Source organism: Athene cunicularia (genome assembly GCF_003259725.1).
Source record: "Athene cunicularia isolate RWA chromosome 2 unlocalized genomic scaffold, athCun1 chr2_part1, whole genome shotgun sequence".
Lineage (NCBI taxonomy): Eukaryota > Metazoa > Chordata > Aves > Strigiformes > Strigidae > Athene > Athene cunicularia.
Window position 1 is genome coordinate 6,291,198 of NW_020799095.1, and position 26,711 is coordinate 6,317,908.

Consider the following 26,711-nt stretch of genomic DNA (forward strand, 5'->3'; position numbering starts at 1 on the left):
CGCAAGAATACATCAAGGGTTCTGATCATCTCTACAGTGTCATTTGTTAGGCTGAAGAAGTTTCAGGTTTGCAGAGTGACACTGGACAATAATGCCTGTTCAGAGCCTCAAGCTTTAGCAGCTTATTCTATAACCCCAAAAGAATTCTAGCTTGCAGTCAGGGATTGTCAACACAAGACCCACTCATGTAGTTGAGACAAAACATTTTAAGTAGACATTTTACAAATGCAGTTACATCTACAGTGGGCCATTTACCTCAAACTCCTGATGGTTCCATGAGATAACATTAGCACTACCAAGTTCTCTGTCAATATTAAAAGCTCTCATCTCAGACTCAAGAGTATCTCTCAGTTCTTCCCGTGTTTTGAAGTTCCAAATCAAGTTTGATCTAGCATGATCCTGAAGAAATCTAAGGAAATAAGTTACATAGTTTAGAGCCCTCAAAACATTATCTGAAAGGCAAACAAGACTTGGCTGGCAAGCTAGAGAAGATTAGCATTAGTGGACCTTAATTAGAAGGCACTGAGTAGTGGTCTTTAGTTTGTTACAGTAGTTATGGTTGTTCACTTGTATAGTGTTTTCATAGTCAGGAAGGTCAGCCTAGACTAAAACATGCCTGTTGTCATCCCTTTTGGCTCAATTCATTATCTGCATATAGTTGATGGCCAGGAGACATGCAAGCTATTCATCCTATCTGCCAGTAAGGGTTACACGTGAACAATAATCCAGGGCAGCAGACATGCACATATTGAGTATATGTTTTAAACAAAGAAGGAGTTCATGCAGGAGAAAAGAAGTTGACATGTCACAAGACAGTCAGTTGATATTCTTCAGTGGCAGTTACAAAACAGCCTTTGGATCCAGAGACTGGCTGAGAGCAGCACTTTAATACTCAAAGTTTAGGAGCATGCAAGTCTTCCTTTCATGCAAGACTTGTGCAAAACAGACTATATAGTTGACCTTTAGAAACATTAAGCACCAAATCAAGTTTAAGGAATTTCGCAAAGCTTGCTTTCACAGAGTTTGTTCAACGCTCAAGCTTTATTAGTCCATTGAACATAATCCCCCTAGACAAAGTAAAGTGATAATATCTTTTTTCAGATTGTAAGAACTCACAGGTAAGCAAGTTATACTTAGGACCTCTGGCACTATTTGAAATCTAGTACCCATGTGTTTTCTCTTTGCCTGCCTTAAGCTCATTTTTATTCCAGTTCAAGTTAAAACATGTTGAGTAGTTTACAGGTCAATGCACCAACACAATGCAATGATTTTCAGTACTACTTTGCTTAGCCTTTAACATCATGCAGATCTGTACCTGCAGTTCGTTATTCACTTTTCATTTTGATTCAAGGGGAAAAGTAAAAGGATGTAGTTTGATAACATTTGAGAAGCTTTCCAAATTCCCCCTTTCCTAAAAATAAGCTAAATCTTTAAGTAGACCTTCGGATTTAATTTTTCATAAGTTCCTGTTACACTATTGCACTATCCTGTTGCACTATTTCAAGGCAGGAAGAAACTGGAATCAAGCCACAGCAACTCAGAAGATATTAACAAAAGTATCCAGTCAGGTAATAACTTGTGAGACCACCATACTTATCACAGTATTTTACCTGTAATAGAAGAGATCCCAGTTTGCTTCTATTTTTATTCTTTGGCGTCGTTTCCTTAATATCACTGGCTTTTGAATAATGTTCTGCAAAAGAGCCAAGTTTAAGTTAGTAAAACCAGATACTATCCATTTTGCCATTTTAACATAAAAAGCTGGCGTTTTTTACTCCTTCAAAAGCCACACTGTTATGCCTCATTAACAAGGTTTCCTTTTCTAGAAAGTAGCAGCAGACTTTCACAAGTGTTATTTACACCAAGTTAAATTAGCCAGAGGAACTTTCAGCTGATAAACAAGTCATTCATTTAGAAGAAAGTTATCCCTGAGAAAAGCTTAGTTCCCATCACCATAAGTACATATCAGCTCCAAGGCTGATGGAGAGGGAAACCCACAAGAATGTTTTGCTCTTGAAAGGAAGTAACTAGAGCAAGTCACAAACCTGACTTGGCCACTGAAAGGTTCCCTGGTTTGATCAAGCATGAAATCAATGCTATACTCTACATGAGGTACCACATGCAAGCAGAAGTCTGAGCAACATAATTCACACAAGTGGCAAAGATATACAGACTCACCATATTGTTTCTGTCCTGATTGTGATGGAAAGTTGGAAGAAAAAGAAAAGGCACATTTAACAAGCCACTGAAGTAACCGAAAGTGGTAATACCAAACTTGCTACCACCTTTTCCAAGTTACACTTGCATACACTTACCGTGAAATTAAACAGCTCAGAACTCCAGACAGAAAAATTGTTTAAACTCAGTATCTACACAAGATGTTTAAAGTGCAATTTGCCCTTCCACCACTGTTTTCCACATTTCTCCATTAAATACTGTTTTGAACCTAGTTCACCATTATTCCAGAGATATGACCTGTCAAAATTCTGCACCACAGCCTACATCAAATTAGAGCTAGATTTTACCAAGTTAAGGTTTTCCCAAAATCAAAAGCTTCTTGTTACATCAGATCAAGTACAAAGACAGGCATTTTTAATACTCTGCATTGCATCATTCTTTTCATCCTTCCTTTCATATGTAACAGTTTCATTTCCAGGAGACTACAGAAAGTTAAGGGAAGCACCTCATAATTCAGAGAGCATCATACAGAACATGACAATAAAATTAAAGGAGAAAGGAGACTAACACTAAGAACTCAAGCAGTGCTTAAGCTATTATAATATCAGATCAAAACAGTTGCTTATCACTTCAATCTTAACTGTGCTTTTATGTATAATGTTGCAACTTAAGCGCTGAGATACCTATATTCAAGGTAACACTAAGCTTCTTCAAGCAGATCCCGTAACTAAAATACCACTAGTAAAAAATACATCATTTTGGATGCAAAGAATATTTGTAGTTATTGCAAATGTAGTTTAAAAACTGTTTTTCAAAGAATTCCTTATTACCTTGTATAATTATCTTGGAATAAATGCACATAAACTGTAGTCCAGTTTGATAAGGTTGGCTAAAGCAGGAACAAGCTAAAGCTTAATACATATGCTGAAGGAATCAATTTACCTGCTTTACATTCTCCATGGAATTTATTTCTAACCCAAGACAAAGGGTAGTAAGAGGCAGATAATTTGCTAAAAGCAGAACTAGGAAGCTTATCACATTCCTACACTTCTACTGTCAAACTCCCCTCTGATTTCATCGAGTTGTAGGTGTTCCTCTCTATACTTCATCAAGTTGCTGTAACAAAGATTTTCAAACTCTTACCTCTTTCTGAGCTATGCCCATTCTATCTCTCCAGTGCATCAAGACTAGATCCACCTTCTCTTTGGCAAATTTTTCAACCTCCTTCGCAGCTTTTCCGGCCAGTCTCTGCCACTCTGGCACTTTATTAAACTTGCCATACTGATCCTGCAGAGTAAATCCTATTACTTATTTGAAGTTGTAGGCCTATACACGTTTGATCAATGCAACAGCCAAATGTTTGTATTAGAAAACTCGCTAAGACTGTACATCTATATAATGGAAGAGACAAGACAGCTACATTTACTTACAGTTGCAATTTTTAAGTTATCTCTAACATGCATCCTATCAGCATCTTTTTCAGGAACAGGATCAGCGCTATCAAGGTACGCCAGCAAACCTGATGGCTAAAGACATTTAAAACCAGTGTAAATAAACTCATGGCTAATGGAACAGAAGCCATCCTATAAATAAGATAATTTCTTTAAATTAGATTTCAAAACAGAATTTATATTCCACACTGAAGCAGATATGTAAAGCTACAGTTTTCATTTTTATTAGTGAAATGCCATCATCCTCAACAGAACCATTCAAGAGGCACATAATTAGCTGCCATATAGCAGAACTCTTGCCCATATTCCATTTGTTAAAGGAGTACTTAATAAAGCTAAGGACTGCAGGAAGAAAAGAGTTGATCCCACAGCAATATTGAGGTGAAGGAACACTAACACTGGAATCCACCCTGATAAGGACTGAATGTTGTGTGTGACATGAGATGAGATAGTCCAATTTGACTAAGTCTCCCAGAAGACAGTGACCAAAATTTGGACAGTTTGCTCTGCCAAAAATTAAGGAACTGCTATTTTGAATTTAAAAGTTGGTATTTTTCAAGATTTAGTAATTCTTTACAACGCTATTCTTTGAACTAGTTTCACTGAATTAACTTAAGCAAGGACCTTTCAGGAAGCTGTCAGCGTGAAAGAACATGGGAACTATCAGCCAATACATAAATTTAACTATGTTAAAAGCAAAGTTGGACAGGCATGAAAGCATAGACAGAACTGTTGGCTTAATTTCTTACTGACACTAAGTATTAGAGACTATATTTACTAAGCCTTCTACATTTTTGTCCTTTAAATAAGGAAAAACACACCTTATATTTGTTTTGTCATACACCATTTTTAAAAGTGGCAGGAAAAGGAACAGAAACTTTTAAGAACCCAAGATGTTTTGTACCAGCCATCAATATCCTTTAAATAACAGTTGCCAGACTGCTGATCTCCCAGTCTAGACTTCCCCCCTTGGAGGATAAAGGGGTATGTTTACTATATAGACTATCACAAGTTTTCTAATACTGCAGGCTCTCAGATTTAGTTCTTTCCCTACTCCATATATCATTTTACTCACCAAAATACGTTTCAACAAGTTCATAGCAGTTTTGTTCTCAGCTGTCCAGAGGCCAACCAAATGTCTACTTAACTGCCTGAAAAAGCCATTGAAATTAACAAACTGCAAGTTAGTATTTTAAACATATTTTTTTAAGCCACTGACACCCTTACCATGCTGGTGAAATGAAGATGAGCAAGAGCTTCGTGCTCTTGAGTAATAGCACAAAGCATTATATTGTTCCAGTTCAAGTATATGCTTAGCATGCTTTAAAGTGTTGCCTTTAAGAAGTTCCAGTGAAGTTAGTGGAACAGTAGCAGCACATGCTTTTTGATCTAGATCTCAAAAGAACACTTGAGCAATAGAGCAGAAACTAATAATCTAATAACCAAGTGTAAGTTTATTCAGTCTTAAGTTACAGTTAAAGTTAAGAGTCTAGAAGCCATTAAGAACTGTTAACTGCTCTACTTGAAGCTCTTAGTACTAGTTATTGGCTAGGAAAGCCTTTCTGGGAGCCTGCCATCTATGCCAACTGACTGCCAGATTTGTCACTAGGGTTCTACAGCACTTAACTGAAGCACTGCTTACAAACACATCATTAGTAGCTCCAAACAGAACTGGTAAGACAGAAGGTTTCATACCAGCTCTCTCCTGGACGACATACAGTGGCAACAAGTTCTACTTGTTACTACACTGCTTAGCAGCATTTTAAGCACTTCAGGAACATGCAGCTAAAACTTCTATAATCTTGTATTTGGGTGGAAATAATTATCACTCATCCTCCCCAGCATACCCTCAGGCCCAGTCTCAAAGCGCACAAGTTCTACTGACTGCTGAATTCAGTGAATGATTTCTGTATGAGAAGACTTCTCTCTCAGATGGGGAAGGTTACCTTAACTGCATGCAAGATATGAGATGTGTACACCAGGATTCATATAGTTATATATAATACAAGTTGAACCTTTTTACAAGTTCCAGACATTCCACTTGCCTTTACTTCCCCTGAATATTTTCAGAAAAATAAAATCAAAACTTGGGCCTTTAATGAGTGACCAACTCAAGTCTAATTTTGGAAAAAATAAAAATTAAAAAAATTAAAGTTTAAGTGGCTGCAGTCACAGCTGAAACTTCCTCTACTTAAACATAGGAGCTGCTAAAGAAAATATTCTCCTAAAGAACTGCAAGTTTTCTTCCCTGAGGTCCCAACATTTCTAGCATTAGCTAGGCCATTACTTAGACTTTAAAATAATATACCAAGTGAGACTGACATACCTATTTGTAAGCATCCTCTGATCTGTGCTTATTGTAAACATAGCAGTGTGCAAGTGACGAGGTAAGGCACCTTCACTGAGGGCAAGATCTTGCATTTTGGTAGCAATCTCTTTGTCTCCTTCCTTTGGAAACAGGGCAAGATGATTACTAAAGAATCTTAGTTAAGCTGCTTTTATCTTAGTCTACAGTTCCAAGGCCTTCTTGACCATCAATTATATTGTCATGTAATATCCAAAAACCAGAAGCTATAGTATGATGGGCTTTAAGTACATGTTCTCAACAGCAACTGATCAAAGTTGTAGTAAAGCCACAGCCCAGATAATTGGTAGCTGTATCTATGAGAACAGTAACGCATGGAGTAAGTGCATGTCTCCCATCATAGACCAGGAGGTTGGTAGTACACTTACAAGTACCATTTCCACACTGCAACTGCAAATTAGGGTTAACTAAAGAATGACAGCCGCAGGTAATTGCTTGTTACTTGACTTTGGTCAACAGGTAACCATTTAAGAATAACTGGTGCTGTTTGGTTTAGGCAGCCACATGGCTAAGACTGTCACTCAGTCGAGATACATTAGTTGCAATGAATAATTAAGAAAAGCTTTCACTGCATTTTTGCTTGCCACTATAGTGACACTGTAGTTTCCACTATAGTTCAAATGATGGGAGTTGTAATAACATTAGCTAAAAGTTGCTATGCTATTTATCAGGTATATTGATGGAAACTTGCAGATTAACAATACCTCTATTTCAAGTGTTCATTCACTTCCATTTCAAGAAAGTACTAGATGCATTTCAGATGCATAAGCCATTGTGATACAGTGAGGCACCAATTTCAACACAGGAAGTGTCGAGAGTCAGTTATAGCAAGGTCACCCCACAAAAATCATGAGCAGCCCTTAAGAAGTATGGGCTTGGCCCATACATCATGTGGTATGGAAACTAACAAAGCCAAATCATCTTTTGTTGAAGCAGAAAGAGCAAGAACAGAGGCTGACATCACTAGTCTGCTCTGGGACACTATGGCCTGCTAATCCCAGTCCCATTCCATCTGGCAATGCATCCCAGGAAATATGGCCTCTCCTCCTTGAGACCCTCTTCAACATGCAGAAATCTGGTGGCTCTGAGGTCTGTGACTGAGCTACATACAACATTAACAGCCAAATCCTGACTGCCATATGAAAACATGCAAGGCACTACCTAATGTCCCAACTCATATGCTTTCTGAACCCCCAAGTGTAAGATAAAGCAAATTGCTATATTAAACCCCTCACAGTTAAGCAGGTGTTCCGTTCCTCACCCCCCCCCCCCCCCCCCCCCCCCCCAACAACAAAAAGTTCATGTTCACTGGCTACCTAAGGCCTCTAATAATAAAAAAAAATTGTTTACCTGAAAGAGCTTAAATAGTGTTCTTCCATTAGATGCCACCATTTCCAACAACATGTCAAACTGCTGCCCCTCAGTAGTCTCACTATATGGAGCACATAGGGCAAATGTCAGGAAGTCCAGAAGCGAACTAATTACTAGGGCACCTGTCCCATGATCCTAAAATTAGGAAGAGAGATATGTAATACAGATACAGTGTTGTTCCCCTGCCCAAGAGTATTCATGATGCTGAAGGTGTTCTTCCATTGCAGATGATTTCATGGTTTGACAACAAAAATTACAAGTTTAAAATACGCCATTACTCTGACTATGGCAATAATTTGGTAGAGTATTGGCTCCTAGAATGTATCAGATACAGCATATCAGTACATGAGGGCATGAGTAAGTTACTTTTTCTAGTTTTAATCCCCTAAATACCAGTTTATTCTATTCTTTTAGTTAAAATGAACACCCAGTTGCCATATTAAACATGCAAACGTTTGTTGCATAACACAACTCAAGTTCTGCAGTACAGCTACATTGTAACCTGTCAAGAACCAAACTTATTTAGAACAAACTTCAGCATCAGACATAGCTGTTCTTTCTGCACTTCTATTGCATGTACAAATATATTCAAAGATACATGAAAGTACAACAGTGTTTCCACAGCAGTTAGGAAAGGCACTTAAAGCTATCTGTTTCCAAAATTTTACTTACCACATGGGAATTGAATTTGTCTAGTAGATTTTCTAAAAACTTCTTTGAAGAAAGAAGGGAAGCTTTGTTCAGCTGCTCCTGCCTCAAGTCGTAGTCATCATGCATGGGCTATAAAAAAAAAAAAGTGTTCACTATGCAGTCACATTTCAACCCTCAGTTCTTAACAAGTGTAGTCTAAAAGCCACACTCTGAACCCATAAAAAGCACATCCTACTTCAAGTTCAATTTCAGCATGAAATCACTGTACAAGTTATTTCATGTTTGAGCATGCTGTAAGTTTAAGGGCAGTCACTATTTCTACATCTTTCTACAGCCTGAAGTTTACACATTCCAAAGTGAAAGACTCTGCAATTTAATACTTACACACATAAGAGCACAAAGCATGTCAATAGAGGCATGGGTCACTCCATCATTGTTCCTTTTGAGGGCTTTCACAACCTTCACTCCTAATCGTTCTCGAAATCTTTTGAAAGGAAACCAAAATCACCAAGATTAGAGAGGAAACAGAAATCGTAGTTTTAAGTAAGTCCAACTGAGGATCAAGTGGCCTGCTCGCATTGCATTTACATTGTAAAACTACTTTTCATCAATTTGAAATTCCTTGGTAGGAAAACATTAACATTGACTTCACTGTTAAATACATGCCACAAGCTCATTCACCAAAGACGTATTTCTGTAGTTATAGGATAGTGATAGTACAGGACACTATTCAGAAACAGAACTTTATAAAAGTCTCAGACCAAGTGTGTATGTTATTCTTGACATCATTGTTGCCTCATAGTCCAGAGTCAGAAACATTACAAAGAATTTTTCATTTTCAGAAGAACATCAGGCATTTTTCCTGCTTCCTTAGGTTACTCAATTATGACAAACTCCAAGCAGCCTGTAGGAGTATAACTCAACTTTCCAAAATAAAGTTTTCTCTTGTGTTGAACTGAAGATAACAATGGCATCAACATACTTTAAGAATGAAAAACTGTCTACTTCAAGGCCAAATGAAGGTGTATTTTAGAAGATTTTCTACTAGGAAAACATTAAACCATATTTGACTCAAGGCAAAGAGTATTTAGCAATGGACGAATCAGCTTTACATAATAATGATCATCTAAGATTCTCAATTTACGTCAAAGCCTGATGACAGCCTCATACTACCAAAAGCAATCATGTACAGAGTCTTCTAGTCTTTTCCAGAAGTGAGGCTTAACTCCAATTCTCAGTTTTAAAGGTAAGACATCATCAAAAGCTCAAGTACTCTTTTCACCTGCTACTTTGAAGCTTGAAGATACTTCTCACTTACTTTGGAAGCTGAGTAAAGGCAAGGAAGCCTGCTTTGGAAGCCACTAGTCGTCTTACTGCTTGGAACTGGCTTTCAAGCTCTGCATTAGATGCTGCAATATCTCCTTCTTGTGAAAGCAATGCTGTTATAGCATTATTAATGAGTTTCTCCTTGTTTTCTGAGAACAGGCCCTGGTTAAGAAATAATAGTTATCAATATCTTTATGCATTACCAACATCTTAAGAGGATGGGCAGAGGATTTATTCTTACATCTTGTGTAACTGCATGTAGTACCCCACTGTAGGAAATGTTAGCATTGAACCTGAAGACAGCATCTGCAAAGTTACCATCTGGAAGATGACATAACAAAAGTTAAGTGCACAGTACCTAGCTAAATACCTGGATGCTTTAAAGAACACTATAAAACAACATAATAAGCATTAGCTTACTTGGAGGAGCAGCCAAAAACCTCAGATGAAGGCTCTCTACTTCTTCATCTACAGGCATACTGAGTAATCCCCAACGCTGGCCTTTGTGCGTGGAGGTCATTTTCACACAGACATCTCTATTACCAGAAGCTCTCACTCCATCCAACAAGCTAGCCAGGAGAGAATCTCTGCATTGGGAGAAAGACATACAAGTACAATTTAAATCAGAAAAGCAATACCAAAGAACCAAGTTATAGGAAATAGGTGGAAAAAAATAATCAAGCACAGAATGAACTACAGCAATACTTGGAATCTCAGTAACTAACGCTGGTGCTAACAGCTACACCTCTGGAAGAAGTCACTAACTTTCAAGTGTTCCTTTACTCATTGTGTAAGACAGAACAGAGCTGTCCTACACCCAGTGTACACCAGTGTAGCCAGCTATAGCCTTTCACTAAAGGGATCACCTCTAGATTATCTGTTAATGAGTTACAGATGCTGCAAGCGAATTCATTCCTGTGCTTTCCACAAAACCTCACTCAGCAGGATTAGACTGCATTACTACTGCAAGTGCGCTCAGGGACTAGTCTGTTGGTTGTTTTAAATAGAATCAGTTAAGACCATGTCAAGCAGGCAGCTCAAAGGGTTTACAGCCTTCACATTTCCATATCACTTAAATTCTGCTTTCTGTCCTTTCCTCAGATATACCACTTAACCAAGTACAACATATACTGAGAAACTTTGTTTAGGAAAACCAGGCTGTATCTAACTGTTCAACACCCTTACATGTGCATCAGAAAACTTCTGCACAGATTTGCTTAAGGTTGGGATAAAGGTAAAGGGGAGAGATTTAGATCCTGTGACAAATCTTGATTTGTAAGTGGCAGACCACTAGAATAGCAAGTTAACACTTCCAAGGGTCAGAGCTTATGGAAGCCACTGTAGTGCTGCTAGTTTCTCAGCAAGTTACATTTGCATTTATAACTCACAGGCGCTCCAGTTACCTTTCTGTTGAAGAGTATTTCCGAATTTGTCCTTTGATAAATTCAATAGTAAAAAGCTGGGGGTTTTCACAGTCACATACTATTGCAAATACCTAAAATTAAGAGATAAGGATCACATTCATGAAGTAGTGTTAATTTTTATCTACTCTACAAATTAAAGCCATCTTATGTATACTATCAAATTCCTGCTATTATCTTTTAGAGCTTCTAATTGAAGAAGTGGTACTGGGAAAGGTTGCCTCTCACCTCGCCTAAAGGTTTCAAAGTTGCAATGTTATAGGTAGCTGGATCCCGCTCAACTAAGCAAGCTTCTGTAAGAGCTAGTACTCTTTTCACAGGTTCCTTAAAAAAAAAAAAAAAAGCACGTTAGGAAAGAGGATTCTTAGCACTTCAGAGGAATCAAGTTAAGTTCAGTCTGATACCCTTACCAAGTGTCTAGGTGTTATTTTTTGAACAATGAACTCTGCTAAAGACGTTACAGATTCATCATTGCTGTATTTTCCAAATCGAAGATTCAAGTATTGCTCAAATTCCAGGGATTCTTTCCTTATTCGCAGAGAGATACCTATGAAGTTGCCAGCATGCTCTATTGCACTTTTGATAATTTCTTCCCTCTGCTCAGATGCAAACAGGTGCTGCAAGTTTTGACAAGGAAAAAGATGAAAAATACGGTACAGTTCAAGAAATAGGTTCTACAAATAATCCTCCACTATATAGCTAACAGTAGAGCATCTTCACAGCAGCTAGGCTTGCCTTTGTTAAGCGCATGCTATAATAAAGTGAAGTATTTATTAAAGATGAGATCCACTTTAAAGTTTGCATTTGCCTTTAAAAAAAAAAAAATCTATAGCAACTATTTCTAAAGGACACCCTGCTACACATTAGCATGCTGTTAAAGTAAACATCTGCATGACCTGCCTGTCCACCCTTGGTAACAGTTCCTGACAGCTTGGCTGGAGTGAGGAGCCAGAGAATCACAGTGGCAGCCCTAGCTGCTACCTGTAAGGGCTGCTATCCAGCCTTGCTAGGCAAGTTTAGGACAGCTCTAGAGGATCAATTATATATTGCTATATTTCTGCTACAGAAAAGCATGCTGCAGTACAAAAGATGTGGAAACCCTGAGCAAGAGAAGAGTCCCATTTTGTTAGTAGTTTGTAGTTATATTTATATTAGAAACCAATTTCTAAACATCCATTTTGGCTGCTTGCAGTATAGTACACAGAAACCTTTCTAAGATTTTGAAACCAATATTATACTGCAGTATTCCCCAAGCAAAGGTGCTGAATATCAGATCACAGGCCTAAAAGGAAGTGTCACCACTGATAAATCTATTTCTGAGTAGGAACTCTCCATCAGTTAGGTAGACTAGAAACACTGCCTGTCACCTCCATAACAGAAATGTCAGGAAACTCTGTGTCTACATTGCAGTCATATTCACTACCCAAACTGGTTATTCTATGGTCTGCAGTTTTTAAACATGCAATAAGCAAAAAAACCTCCAAACATTGCTCTCAAATGTTTTAATTATTTCCCTGTGGAAAAGATGTTTTAAAACCTGTCCACAAGCCTTGAGGCTCCACAGCTGGGACCCAACATTTGAGCATACAAGTATGTGCATCTATGATGAAGTTCAGCTATTAAGTATACAGCTATAAACATCCTAAACATCATAACAAAGATGTTTTGTTTTACTACTCACCAATCTACTAAATCCTCCATAGAGGATACAGAAGCCTCCCTGATAGCCAGCAATATCAACAAAGCCTTCAATGTTTCTGTAGTCATAGGAACACAGGACTTTATTTGTTGCAGGGTCAATTTGGTCAATACCTCCAGGAGTCACTTCCAGAATCACAGGTTTCCTTGTATCACTCCAGTGATGTTTATAGCAGTTATACCTCTGCAGAGAGAGTTACTTTCAGACATTTACACACACCCCTTTACTACACAGCAACAGTTCTTTTTAATCTAGTAACCCGTGTGAGTGTAAAGTTCAAAAAACTATATCGTTTCCCTTAACACTCTTATCTATGTTAAGAACCCTATGAATCAAAGAGTAGCTGTCAACTGACAAGGAAGTCACAGCTTAAATGACACATTTTGAAGAGAACAGCAATCACAGAACAGCCCCTCCAAAAGGGAATAAGTTTCTTGTGCTGCAGAATGTAGTCTATTCACAGACTACATGCACTGTGGTTAGACAAGGAAATGGGTACTGCATCAGATGCTGTTATTCAACTAATTAAGACTAAATTAAGGTAAACTTATCACTACAGTGCCAATTTTTCATCTCCTGCAGACATATTCCATTACAAATACAGACTTACTGAAACCAGCAAGAGTTAAGAGGTCTGTTCTAAACTACAGTAAGACAAAGGGGACCCCCATATTCCAGCAATGTTACTATGCTCATCATTGAAGATTTATTCTATGCAATGCCTTAAGTTACTTTAAGTGCTATCTTCTGTGACCAGAAGAAATAAAACCAAATATGAAATCCAGCACTGTATACTGCCTTGGTTACTAAAATATGAAGATTCATTAAATGTCAATATTGTATTTAATCTGACCTTCAGAAATCCTCCTAGGAAACTACTTCCACATCAAGTGTTGAGAGTGTTATGCAGAAAGCTATTTAGAGTTAGAAGGTAAAGTGCTGGAAGTAGTAAACATTGAATAATGAATCAAAGCTTATATTTTTCTTCTTCTCTCCAAATAAGAGCTCCACATGGCAACGCATTTTGTTTCAGCAGTAACATTCAGAGTCTTTAAGTGTACCACCATAAGGCTCAGGCCAAGTGAAGAGAACTCAAATATTCTACTGTTGAAAAGGTTCCCATTGCTTTTGAACAAACTCTTCATTTTCTCTTCTCAAAGCAAGACTTCAGATCTAAAATCTACAAAAGCTATTTTAGGCAGTGTATACAAGCACAAACATAACACACATGAACAAAGTAAAAGTTTAAGTCTTTAGATCATTTCATTAAACCACACATGATCCAGACAAGCCAGACACTTACCCGTCCTGTGATTTTTCCTTCTGAAAAGTCTGTCCTGAATCTCTGTTTTTAAAAAAGAGTTACCCATGCATGAATGTAAATATGATAGGCAATCTATCCAGAAAGTCTACATTTAAGCTGACACTGTTTTAAAGGTATTCTAAGCCTCCTTGAAGGCCCACCATTCCACTGCAGTTTAATATATTCAATACTTGCAGCTTTACTCTCTATTTAAGAATCATGCACTAGTTACTGCAGCTGACACTAGATCAAGTTCATTAACAGCTCAAGACCGCTTGCTTTCTTACTTTTTATGTAAGGAAAAAAAGCACAGTAACCTATCACAAATAGTAATTATAACCAAGTACTTGCTGTTTGTTCAAAGAAAGAAAAATCTTACCAGTGCCTCTGTGAGGAGTTCTGTTCTGTGCTCTGTGGAAAACTTAAGAGTTTCGGACTTTTTTCCACTCCCTTTGCGAAAAGTGAGACTAAATTCTGTTCCTTGTCCTTTTCCAACAGGAGAAATACTACAGATATCTCCATAAGGCCACTAGACAATTGAAAGTAATAAGGTTATACTGCTAGTAATTTTAAAGCTACATCTCCTCCACTCAAAACTCTTAGTACCTATAATAACTGAGTTGCTGTAATGAGGTACTAGCTAGTTTGCTATGTGACAGCTTTAGCTTCAGCTTCCTATTTGGTACTCTGTAAGGTAAGTGTCCTGACTCCCTTCAGGGCCATGGCCTTACAGTGATCAAACTTATCCCAATTCATTCAGAACAGCACACCCAAAAGCAAACTACTTACTGGCCAATAAAGACAAATTGCCTAAAAGTATAAAATCCACTGGATATTTGTAGAGCTAAGTGAAGACAACACCAGTTTTCTGTGTGCTTTTGCAGCAGCTGCCATACCTTCTGGTTTTGCCGAGATCTAGACTAGATAGTTTCTGAAGACTGAATGCCACTATTCACTACAGATGGTGAACATAAATCAGAAATCAACTTCAAAAATTTTACCTGATTTGTAACTTCTAGCGTGTTGGGATTGTATGTGGTGATGGCATGGGTTCCAACTGAAAAGACTCGCTTATACCTAGAATACAGAAGAGTGTTGGTTACCCTAGAAGGCACTGAAAAACCCTGTTGAACTGCAAAGATTACGTTAAGAAGCTATATATGGATATGGAGTTTTCTTTGTTGTTTGCAGTTTACCCTTGTAATAGGTTAAGTTCCTCTGCTCTATATATCCATAAAGGGGACACACAAGTTAAATACTAATAAATATATTCCCTTATGCATATCTTTTGCTAAGTTATTGGCTAAGTCAGGACCAAAGGAACTTGTACTGGAAGGTACTACCAGACCAGAATAAATTCTAAAAAGACTACACAGATAGGAAGAAACAGAATTCTGCAATACTCTAAAGCATCTGTCTGAAGGTCAGACAAGAGTTATAACTGAAATAATCCCATTTATACACCTGGTCACAATACTGCAACAAGTAAAAGTATTACTATGGCAAGCCTAATTTTCTTCACCTCAAGGAAAACAGACTAAACTCAGGAAGATCACTGAAGCTATAGTTCAACATGCAGCTAGTCATTGTACATCAAAATCGCAGATATGTTAACCCCCACAGTGGTTAAAGAACAGCTGTAGCAAGGGTTATTTGCATTTCAGGCATATTGGAAACAAGCAGCTGTGACCTACAGCTAAGAAACTGAGATGCATCAAGTACAAAATGGAAGCTTTACCACAGTTTTATTTCCTAGACAATCTTCAACAATTCTTTATAGAGAGACTATTTATATATTTCTAAATCAGAAAGTTTTGCAACATACCAACCAGATTTTGAAACGGTAGATTATTACTAATCCCTTACTACTTGTACAAACTTCATCTAGGATACTTCTATCTGGAAGCAGTCCTGCCCAGAAAGTTAAGCCAGACCTGAACCAGAGCCAGTTCCAATAAGTATTCTCTGACAAAAAAATAATCGGGATCTGAACACATCTACCTTTCTTGAGCTTGAACCAGATAAAAATACTTTGGTTAGTTATCCACATTAAAACTGATTCAGTATAGTAATTTAAGTTTCAATTCCGGGTAAACTGTGGGTTTGCTAAGGAATGAGCAGGATAGAATCAACCAAATGGCTAACTAATCTGGATCTGTGCCGTAACAGACACTTATCAAGAAGGAGGTAATTTCTTCCCTCTTTCTCTGCATTCTTGTATTGCTGTCCCTTCTCTCTCACTTGCCAGGTCTGCAGCACAAGCTACCATTTCTGTATAATGTCAAACTCTGCATGGACTTCAGACACATTCAGAGCTGCTCCCTCGCGTTATTTAACCTACCCTCCCTTCTCTCATAATAGCAAGGTCAGGAATATCTCTGACACAGTCAATCTCAAACTTCACACCCTACCATTTTCCATTATTATTCAAACAAACTGGTGCAAGTTCAAGCCATTACTGGCTCAGAGAAGTTTATCTAGAAATTAAAGCAAATGCTTATTTTCTTCAAAGCTTAGAGAAATATGTAATATTGAAATGACCTGCCACCTTAAAGATGTTTAATCTATTTGAAAAACCTATTTGTTTTTCCATATAGTTGAATTTTCCTTATTTAAGATGCAGGTCAAGGGAAGTCGTAGTAACGAAGCAGAATATTTGAAGTTACTCTAGCTGCTAATAATCCCACTATATTCAGTCTGTCAAAGAATGCTCCAGTTCTTAGATCATAAGAAAATCCTTTGAACAAACCAACTGTTCCCTCTCCTCACAGTTTAGGTAGGTATCCTGTGTTTTCTATGATTTACAAATAAGGCTTGTTTATACTGTTTTATAGAATTCACAATGTATTACAAAACATAAGTGAGTAAACAAAACCCTAAACAAGTAATAAAGTGTTTTAACATACTAAAGAGCTTCACAGTGCTCTGTGGCAGAATAAGGATCTACAATGATCACACATAATTGAAGACCAGCTTCCAAACATTACAGACCCTTCCCTTTCTCCCCTCATACTCAAGCCAGCATTCCAAGATCTAGAAAGCATATTTAGTATCCAGCATTCTTAATATGTGACGTGACAAGGAACATGAGACAAAACAGCTACTGTTTTCTTCATTTCCTCTCCCTAGACAAATTCAGAAGACCCAAGTCTTGTTGCATAGGGGAGACTCAGAAGTCAGTTCTTACACACGGCCTAAACATACTCTTGTCCAGAACTTCAGCTTTAAATATGTAGACAGGTATTTATAGCTCAAGGCCTTGAAGACTTACCATTAATTATCTCTCAAACTACTCCACAGTACAGTCTAATGCCAGGCTGTTTTGAGAATTTGAAGCATATGTCCTTTTCCCAGTAAAAAGGCTATTGCCTATTCCCTAGTTTCTTCAAAGTATTGTAGAAGTCCGATGTTATACCTTTTTTAATCAGGATGAACCTGATAGACAAATTTTATACCACCATACTCAAGCAAAAGACTGTATTCATTAATTTTACAGAACTACAGATCAGCACTGGAGCATCATCACCTGTACTACTAGAAAAATACTTTAACTGCCATGCACACACCCTGTATTCAGCAAAGTGATAAATCATATGAATGGTCAGTGACTCGGGCTCATTTGGCACTACACATTAAGTTACCGATTTTTTACCGTTATCCATAAATTATACTGAGACTGTATAACTAGGAACTGAGTGGACTTAAGTATTCAAATACAAGCTTACTAAACCCATATAAGCTTCTGCTGCAACACAAAAGGCAACTATTCACTATATACATCTTTCCCCTTCATTATGTGAAAAGTGCCATTGAGTTTTTAAACTAAGTCTCTGGTTTAGACTTTAGACTTAGTCTGAAGTCCTGTAAAACTTCACAGTTTATTAAGAACAGTACCATCAAATTTCAAGATCATACTGTAACTTGAACACTACACATCATGTAGGAACAGCCCCTTTAATGTAAGGCATTGGGCAAGAGAAACAATCCTAGTTCTATATATTTAATTCTCGACAAGTGTCTCAAATCACATACAGAGTAAGTTTCCACATGTCACAGGAACTTCAGAGGAAGAGACCAGACATTTTCTGCTGGGTAACAGAAAGATTAAGGGGGACAAACCGTTCTAACATTTTACCCCAACATAGTGTTTTTATTATAGTATTATTACCACTAAAGGAAACCATTTATTCACCCATGACTACACAAATCCAAATGCATGATCTTAACACAAGTAAGCCTCAATTTACACAAATATTGGCTAGAATTCTAATGAGTTAAAACTAAATATTAAACTATTTTAAGTCAAGAAGCTGTCTTGGTAGAGGAAAGATTTTTGCCCTTAGACAATTGCTCAATCTAGTGTGGACTGTGAAGTACCCAGGGCTTTAAATTTGCTAAAAATGCAGGGAGCTCTTTGATTCGACACTGAAGCAATCTCATGGTTCTTTAAAGTACCACTGAAAAAGATCTGTGGTTGCCATTCCTTGCAATCCCATGCTGCTTTCCTTCCCAGCATTCCCAGTCTTTAATAGAAAGAATTCATGAAGTATCTATCTCTATCAGAAGACAGCCAAAACCACCCCAGTTTCAGCTTACTGGTCAACTAACAGATTCAGACTTCACCTCTTCATATAATTATTAGAATAAAGCGGTATTCATGCTCCTGGGGTGCAGGAAACATACCCTCTTTGTTCTGTTGATGCTTAGGTAGCAAGTAAAAGTCACAGTTCCACAGCACTACTATGCATGGGAGAAGGAACGATGGATAGAGATGCCAAAGAAGGTCCTATGAAGCTTTAAAAAGTATGCATAACAGCTGACTTCAAACACAGTATAACAGTTATGATAATTTAACAGTTTTATTAGAAGTTCTCAAGTTTTTGCAGACAGAAGCATCACTGAAAATTAATTTTTGCATCCAAAACCCCCATAAGGGATGAAGTTTATTTCTAGTAACAGAAGTCTTCAAATAATCTCAGTTAGTAGTTTGATAATCTATTACACAACATGTTAACTATGTGTGGACTAGTAAACCTCAGCTCTTAAAGTACATAAGACCCCGCTCTTCCAAGAATCTGTTCTAACATTTTAAAATTACTGCTTTATATAGTAAGTTCAAGAGACTCAGAAGCTATGTCAGGTGGTCTAATTTCAGAGCTACACTGAAATGTAGGAACACATACAGAGGAAAGCTAAAATTCAATGTTTAAACTGATTCTAGTGAAGATAAGTTTAGTTCAGAGACTGAGCAGCAGGAGCCTTTAGCCCAATTTTCACCCATCAATATGGGAACTATGCAGTTAAATACAATAATGGAGAAGAGAAATGTCACACAAAACATTAAAAAAAACCAACAAACTTTAAACTACTTACTTTCCCCTCCATGAATGTTTTGTTGTGTAGAAACAAGCAAGATCCCTGTTTTCTCTAATTATATTCATTCTGTGCCAAGACCTGAAAACAAAAGGGACATCCTGTTAGTACTCATGGTTTTCATTTAAAAGTCCACTAATCATCAATATGCTTCAAGACAAAAACATTTTGTTTTTAAACACTCAAGTCACTGCTCTGTCAATTCCACACAAAAATTACTAGGAATACTTATGTTTGTCAATGTATGGACCAAGTTGCACATGGAGTTGAAGATGAATTATTAATTTCCCCACTGATTTTGTTAAACTAGTCAAACATTAACCGTACCAGGTTACAATAATTTATGCCCCATTATTTGCCATATTATTGCAATCACACTACTTTTGCTGCACCTTTACACATTCAGATTCAAATGTATTTTACGTCATCTCCAGGATGCTTATTCCTGACAATTGTGTAATATAAAAATGATTTGAGTACCCTGCATCCAGAACTCCAGCTATACCAGACTCCTATTGTGATTTTTAAATAAACAGCAAGGAGAAATCTGGATCGACAGAACACTTTATTTCCCAATCTGAAACGGAATTTGAAGTTGAGAAACTTACTTATTAGCTAAGCACTGTGATTAAAGAGCTGACTAAGTACCCTTTTCTGTGCTGTAAAAGCTTAAGCAATCCCACCACTAACATCCTGACATGCTTATTTCGCAGATGAATACCTATTCCCTAAACACATGCAGGAATTCAATGAAACTTGCCCACAACTGCTTGACCAGATCGTTGCTTTAGGAGCTGCCAAGTTCTAAGGAATGCTTCTGAACACTAAACACTATCTTACATGACTGAAGCAGATGCATGCTGAGTACTTGGGAAATTAACTTCCCTTTTACTTCACTTTGCTGTTATTGCATATACAAGTCACTTAAGTGGACATACTCCAATTAAATTGCAAGAGTGAAGTTGTCACTGTTTACTGCTACAGCATTAGTTTTATTTTCAAATATGTCAAAACAGGCTTCCCTGCTCTTGAATACAGACTAGTACTACTCTCAGGTCCACACCATTAATGTGGTGGCATCCCCAAACCATCACACACTTAAGAAGCTAGTCTGCAATAATTCATATTCACAGCTTGCCTGAAGTAACGCTAAAGTAATCCAAAGCCAGTCAGTAACCACTAAAGGTTAGACTACAACCCCAGTTATCTTTTTAAATTCAGTTAACTCTACTTGATTTGGCAAAGGAAGATTTCTCATCGAGATGGATGACCTGTAACTTTAGCTCATTGCTAATTTCTACCCTCTAAAACTTCAGGCTGTTTTCTTTCCAAGCAAAGACCATAGCAGTTACATAGTCACGAACATGAAGAATAGATAGCCTGACTGAAATAAACTTGAGAATTCCTTCCCTCAGGTGAAGAACCAGCACAATCATCACTACCTACTGAAGAGAACTTGTGGTACTGCCTCCGGAAAAAAAAAAGAGCAGTATTTACATATTTAAGTGACTCAATCCAAGTCAAGTGTTCACAGTTAATACCCCATTCACTTGAGGCAAGTTAAATTCTCTAAATCCAGTTTTTGGAAACAAAATTTCATGAGGAGCAAGATATTCATCAGGATTATTCCTGAAGTTCTCCAATTTGCCTGATTTAAGAACTATGTTGTATTATTGCCATGGGTAAGTGTCAGAACAGGACACTGTCCACACTACACAGATCTTACTGTATAGTAGCACATTTTAGAACTGATAATTTTGTGTTTTAAAGTTATCATCCATAACAAAGTGCCAGCTACTCAATCTTCACACCTCCCTTTTTAAGCCATTTTTTTTGACATTGACTAACGTATTAGTAAAAATAAAAGGCTTATAACAAGACTAGCCATGCTAAGTATGGGATTATAAAATCCATATGCAATTCCGGTATCACCAATACCAGACTCCTCTGACTACCTCTGGTCTCCCAGACGTGACCACCTGCTCTCGAATATTTAAAGTAAGATGTTCTCACACTTGCAAACATCTAGTCTTAATAATACTGAATTGAGAAACACTCATTTATGAACTACCAACATCTAACTAGATTCAGGATACTGACACATGTAGTATTCTACATGCAGTGGAAGTAACGAATTCATTAGACTGCTTTTTTGTTTAGATTAAAACTATTAAAATCATTAAGCTTTGATGCTTTACTCACTGTGCTTCTGGAGAGTGACTGTAACTATCTCTCCCACTGAGAAGACAAGCACAGAGGCAATATATGCCAAAATCTAGTAACAATTAATTCTTTTACACATTTTCCTGTAGTTTAACAGAGAACAAAGCTAACAATAGCCTAGTGTTCTGCTGCTATGTTGAAGTCCAACAATCATTTTTCAGTTGTCTTTAGTCCCACAGTAAGACCAAGATGAAAAAAAAAAAAAAAAAGTTCATGCCAAAGACATTTTAGAAGAAACTAAAAAAAAATTACCTTCCTTTACTCACTCTGGCAGAATCAGTGAGGCACCACTATGCAATACTCTGCAATTTTAGTACCTGAGACAGTGTAACCATTGACTCTGCAGGGCACATCAGGTTTTATAATTTATCAAGTTTAGCCATATTGCCAGTGTAAACAATAATATGATATGACTGAGCAAACCACTGATCTCTCAAAGTAAGAGGCCATTCTTGTCATATTTACTACTACTTGTACTCAGAAGACCTTTAAAAAGTTGACTAACTTGACACAAAAATTGAGTTAAATTCTTTGTTTCACTCATGAAAGCATCCAGGACAATAAGGCCCCAATATTCACTATCACCTTAGTGTCCTGTGGTGCCCAATAATAGAAAATCACAACTTCAAAGGTTATTTCAAATATTTTGCATCACAGTCATGGGATATCCCATACTCGTGGCTCTCAATGGTTTAATACTAGAGAAACACTTAGTTCTGTTTCCACTGGAGAAGAGGCAACAAGTACTTTGAAAGTAGCAGTTTAACAAACATGTCTCACTTGGTTGAAAGAGCATGCTGAATGTAAAGTATAGTCAAATAATCTGAGGTTCCTGCAGGCAAAATATTGTCTATCACTTGCAACTTCATTTGAGACCCTAACTTCCACAATACCTGGATATTTAAATTAGTTTTTTCACAAGACAGAAGTTCAGCAATACTTTCCTATTTGATTCCTGTAGCACTGTAAACAGCAGTACAACAGGTTTTGGGGGAAAGAGCTGAAGCCACATTTTTGTGTTCTGCATGTACCAGAAATAGCAACCCCTAAAATTAAAGGGCCTGAAGTGCTGCCAGGACTCCCCCTGCCTCAGAGTTTAAGCTACATGAATAGGTATATTACACAAGCTGTGTTCAATTTGCATACACTTTCCATTTTTCCAGGATTTCACATTCTTCAGACAAAAATACCATCTGGCAAAACAGAATCTATTTCAGGAAACAGAAACAAGTCAGTCTCAAACTAAACTTGTAGAGTTAGAAACGAATCTGTGACCTTGCAGACATCAAAGCATTAGGCATAGCTGTAATTATACATAAGTGACCCTCAGTTTAAATCAAGTCAGTAAGTTCAAAGTCTAGTGCAGAATTCAGATTGACTTTTTCCCTGATCATATTATTCCTCTACTACAAAGCTTCCAAGTCTCTAAGTGAAGGTTTAATGCTAAGGTAGCATTTCAGAGTCCCACACAGGTTCTTAATTCTATTCCACTGGAGGGAAGAGGAATTCTGATAAACTGAGATATCTTTTTGAAAGTTTATTCCAGCAAGGCTAGAATACAAGTGAAAGTTCCTGAAAAGTCTATACTACACAGGGACTGATACTCACATCAAGCTCAAGTGTGACTTTCCTGAGAGACAAGACACCAAGAAGATAAAAACAGGGAGCAACTGGAAAGAAATGAGAGCAAAGCACTGAAAAAAACAACCAGGTACTGTTAATCTGTCGTTCTACATAGCTACCTTTCAGCTTAAAGGTCTGGAGCCTGATTTCCAGTCATCTACTCACCTGTAGCTTTAAAGGCATTATTTAAATGAGTTATCCTGCCCTGAAATGTTTTAGCTGTCTAGGTTTCATCTGCCTCTTTCGCTACTGGGTGCGCTAACTGGCAGTTTTGCCCTCAGATTCTTTTTAGCAAACATTAAACTTTATTCCCTTCCCTAAAGGGAACTCTGCTCTTAAAGTACTACAGCCTATCTAGCTGTGGAAACCAAGACTTCTTAACCTGTTGTGCAGCCCTTTTTTGTAAGAGGAGAAAGAGATGAGACCTACCAGATAGTTAAGAGACAATTACTGTAACCTGCCTCAGTGACAGCAGCATTGCCACCTTCCACAGTCCAGGATGCAAACAGGATGAGAATTTCAACCTTACTCCTACCAGAGATGACAGTGTCCATCCTCCCAAATGACTGCTCCCATTCTCTCAGGGGACAAGTGCTGAGGATAACCAGAATCTTCCACACTTCTTTTTTTTTTAATTTTCTATCTACATTAGCATTCTGTTGTATCAATGAACCAAGCTGATTCACCAACTAGACAGATGAGTATCAGAACAAAAAGGTTTACTCACTAATGGGGGGGAAGACAAAAAAGTGCTCCTTGCAGTCATAGTTTAGCCATCTTATCATATTTCTTAAAATGTTGTTCTATTTTGTTTCATTAGTGAGGTAGGATAATTTTTAAGACTTTTTTTGGCATGCGAGTAATTTTTTGGAAGCAAATTGAGATGTTAAACAGTTGAAGGTTAACACCTCAAGATATACTTGGTTGAATGCCAGCTAAAGAATTCTTTTAAGCCAGTAAGCTTCATGTACTGAGCTTCAAACACAAGTTTAAAGAAAAGTCACCTGCTCAGTCTGAAACACAGATCTGATCCTTAAAACCAATCCCCAGCATACCACTTAAAATCCAGAACTACACAGTGATTCAGTCCCTTAGGACAAATACATGTTTGGAAACTATGAAGAATACCACATGACACCCAGAGAAGTGAGCAATACATAAGAAATAAACTTCTTTTTAGAAATTTATTCCAGCAAGGCTAAAACACAAGGTAAAGTTCCTGGAAAGTCTATACTACACAGGGACAGATACTCAGCTCTGGAATCTCCAAACACTTAAAAATTTGTTGCGAGTTAAAAAAACCTGTCAGAAATAATGGAAAAGAGTCAGTAATTTCTGGTTAAGTGTCCTGACACTTGGCCGCCTGTAGTGGGCAGGGACTAGATGAAGATGCATATCTATAAACTGAAGCAGGCTAGAGCCAAGCATAGTTTTTACATCTATAATACTGGGCCTGTTATTTTGAACTAAACCATGGCAGACTAAACAGCATCCCTTCGACAGCCCTTCTTGCCTACATGTCTCACTGCATGCAAGTAAGCCTATGTAGGCAATCTTCTACTTATCAAGAAGGCTTTAACTTCAAAGAACCTCAGTTCTAAAACAAGGAACATTTTCTGAAATACAGTATTATTTAATCAGTTTTAAGTAATAGGAAACAAAGTAGCCATGTACTCAACTTCAATTTCTTAGTATCACTGCTATAGATATTATTTGTGAAGGAGCACAAGAGAACAAGGGAAAATACATCTCAGATTACATTAACTTCAAAAGCAGCCACAGAGCAGAGAATAAGTGCATTAACAGAAAGACTCCAAATAAGCCTGTATGCCTGTGTTTCCCCCCAGGCAGCAAGCTCAAACCTTCCCTTTTGAGAGCACTAAGCTGAAGATAGAAACACACACACACACAAACTGAAGGGGTAAACCAACGTTTTTATGGTTCACGAGCTTGGCCCTCAGTAGAGACACAGCTATCAAGGTGCAAATTCCACACCAACTGACAGGGAAATCCATCCCAAAGACTGCTGGCAGCTTACTATAGACAGAAAACCATTTAGTATGTCTACTTGTTTTGACTTTCAGAAAACAAAAAGTGAAAAGCATTCATGGGAGAAATTCAAAAAATCTGGGAAAAATAAGTACATTAAAGGTTGATTTTTCTGAAAGGTACAAATGGTTCTGCTCACATTCCTAAGCATGCTGTTACCACTCAAAAAAGAAATAAAGTCTCATCTTTGTGAAGGCAAGTCTCCTCATCTCTCCCCCTATTTATATATTATTTCCCAAAGCATCTCATGATGCGTATGTTTGGATCTGAGGCCAAGAGGAGAAAAATAAGGTATCTTTTCTTAATGGACACGCTAGTACTCATCTAGGAAAGAGGACACATTCTGCCCTACGGCTACAAAAGCTGCATCAGGTGCAGAGCACGTCCAGTGAAGCACCAGGTAGGCTGAGGCTAAAGAAAAGCCCAGCCTCTCCTCTGCCGGGAGACACAGGAAGAGAAGGGATTGAGAGTTGCCTGTAATAAAGCAGGTACCACCGGGGGGGGATGAGGGCGGCGCGGCCCGACTGCTCACCGCCCCAGGCCGCGGGCGCCCCCCGATGCCCGCCCCTCACCTCTCCACGGCAGGGGCAGAGACGGGGGGGCTCTGCCCGCTGAAGCAATTAGTTGTCTTGGGGGATTTTCTTTGTTTATTTGGGGGTGGGGGGTGTTTTATATTCTGCCTTAGTACTTTTTTTTGTGTTGTTAATGTAGGTAGGTAAAACACAGCAATAGCTTGTTAGCTGTTTATTACTTGAGACCAAAGAACAACATTTGCATAACGGAATTGGTGTAACAAACTAGGTACCAATATTTTCATACCCAGATTTTATTCAGACAACATAGATTATATTTCATCATTATTTAGTCGGCTCAAGCTAGTATTTCAGTAATAAACTATGTGTTTACTTGTCTATTTTCCTTTACACGCTGCCTCTATTTTTGGACATGCTTTTGTGTAAGTCATGATGTTAACTTTTCTTATAGTGCAGAGGAATGATAAAAAGAAAGGAGGATACAGATTAAGAGTGAGAAAATATGAGACAAAGTGGAGTAATAATTTTGAAATTATTCAGAGAAAAAGCTAATGAGAAAGATGTTAGCAGTTCAGGTGGGATGTTATAGAAATGATATTGTGCAATGTGATAAAAGATCTTTCAAAAATTGAGGTAGATCAGGATTTCATAGCTATTTAACTGTAAAGCATGTGTGAAATTATAATTGTGTGCAGACAACAGCATTCTAGTTTGCTGGGTCTTTTTTTCTTCTGAGATGATACTACCTGGATATTTTTAGAGATACAGCTTATATTTTCTCTTTACCAAAAAGATTGTGGAAAGCCTGGAATACAAAAATGGTATTTTAAACACCGTCTTCTACTTTTAAAGTTTACAATTTTTTTATTAAAAGCTGTTAAAAAGAGAACAAAATCCTCGCTCCATTAACACCAATGGTGATTTTATTATTAGCTGTAACACGAGCCATCATAGAATCACAAAATCATAGAATGGTTTTGTTTGCAAGGGACCTAGTTCCAACCCCCTGCCATGGGCAGGGACACCTTCCGCTAGATCAGGTTGCTCAAAGCCCCGTCCAACCTGGCCTTGAACACTGCCAGGGAGGGGGCAGCCACAATCTCTCTGGGCAACAAGTGTCTTCACCACCCTCACAGTAAAGTATT

The 26,711-nt window shown here is 37.8% G+C and overlaps 1 protein-coding gene across 1 annotated transcript in view; it reads right to left on the reverse strand.

The window, feature by feature from the left end:
• DNAJC13 (DnaJ heat shock protein family (Hsp40) member C13) overlaps window positions 1-23,072 on the reverse strand; it is a 52,140-nt gene extending 29,068 nt beyond the window's left edge. The window contains exons 1-23 of the mRNA XM_026842164.1: window positions 22,970-23,072; window positions 19,139-19,219; window positions 14,767-14,842; window positions 14,145-14,294; window positions 13,766-13,807; window positions 12,445-12,645; window positions 11,174-11,380; window positions 10,992-11,087; window positions 10,746-10,837; window positions 9,763-9,929; window positions 9,584-9,663; window positions 9,335-9,504; window positions 8,401-8,500; window positions 8,038-8,145; window positions 7,345-7,500; window positions 6,938-6,985; window positions 5,956-6,077; window positions 4,705-4,780; window positions 3,609-3,704; window positions 3,322-3,465; window positions 2,179-2,193; window positions 1,611-1,693; window positions 256-409 (exon numbers count right to left, since the gene is read on the reverse strand). Of these exons, the coding sequence (XP_026697965.1) occupies window positions 256-409; window positions 1,611-1,693; window positions 2,179-2,193; window positions 3,322-3,465; window positions 3,609-3,704; window positions 4,705-4,780; window positions 5,956-6,077; window positions 6,938-6,985; window positions 7,345-7,500; window positions 8,038-8,145; window positions 8,401-8,500; window positions 9,335-9,504; window positions 9,584-9,663; window positions 9,763-9,929; window positions 10,746-10,837; window positions 10,992-11,087; window positions 11,174-11,380; window positions 12,445-12,645; window positions 13,766-13,807; window positions 14,145-14,294; window positions 14,767-14,842; window positions 19,139-19,219; window positions 22,970-22,971 (2,466 nt within the window). The 5' untranslated portion in view covers window positions 22,972-23,072. The remainder of the gene's footprint in view (window positions 1-255; window positions 410-1,610; window positions 1,694-2,178; window positions 2,194-3,321; window positions 3,466-3,608; window positions 3,705-4,704; window positions 4,781-5,955; window positions 6,078-6,937; window positions 6,986-7,344; window positions 7,501-8,037; window positions 8,146-8,400; window positions 8,501-9,334; window positions 9,505-9,583; window positions 9,664-9,762; window positions 9,930-10,745; window positions 10,838-10,991; window positions 11,088-11,173; window positions 11,381-12,444; window positions 12,646-13,765; window positions 13,808-14,144; window positions 14,295-14,766; window positions 14,843-19,138; window positions 19,220-22,969) is intronic.
• Window positions 23,073-26,711: the final 3,639 nt, after the last annotated feature.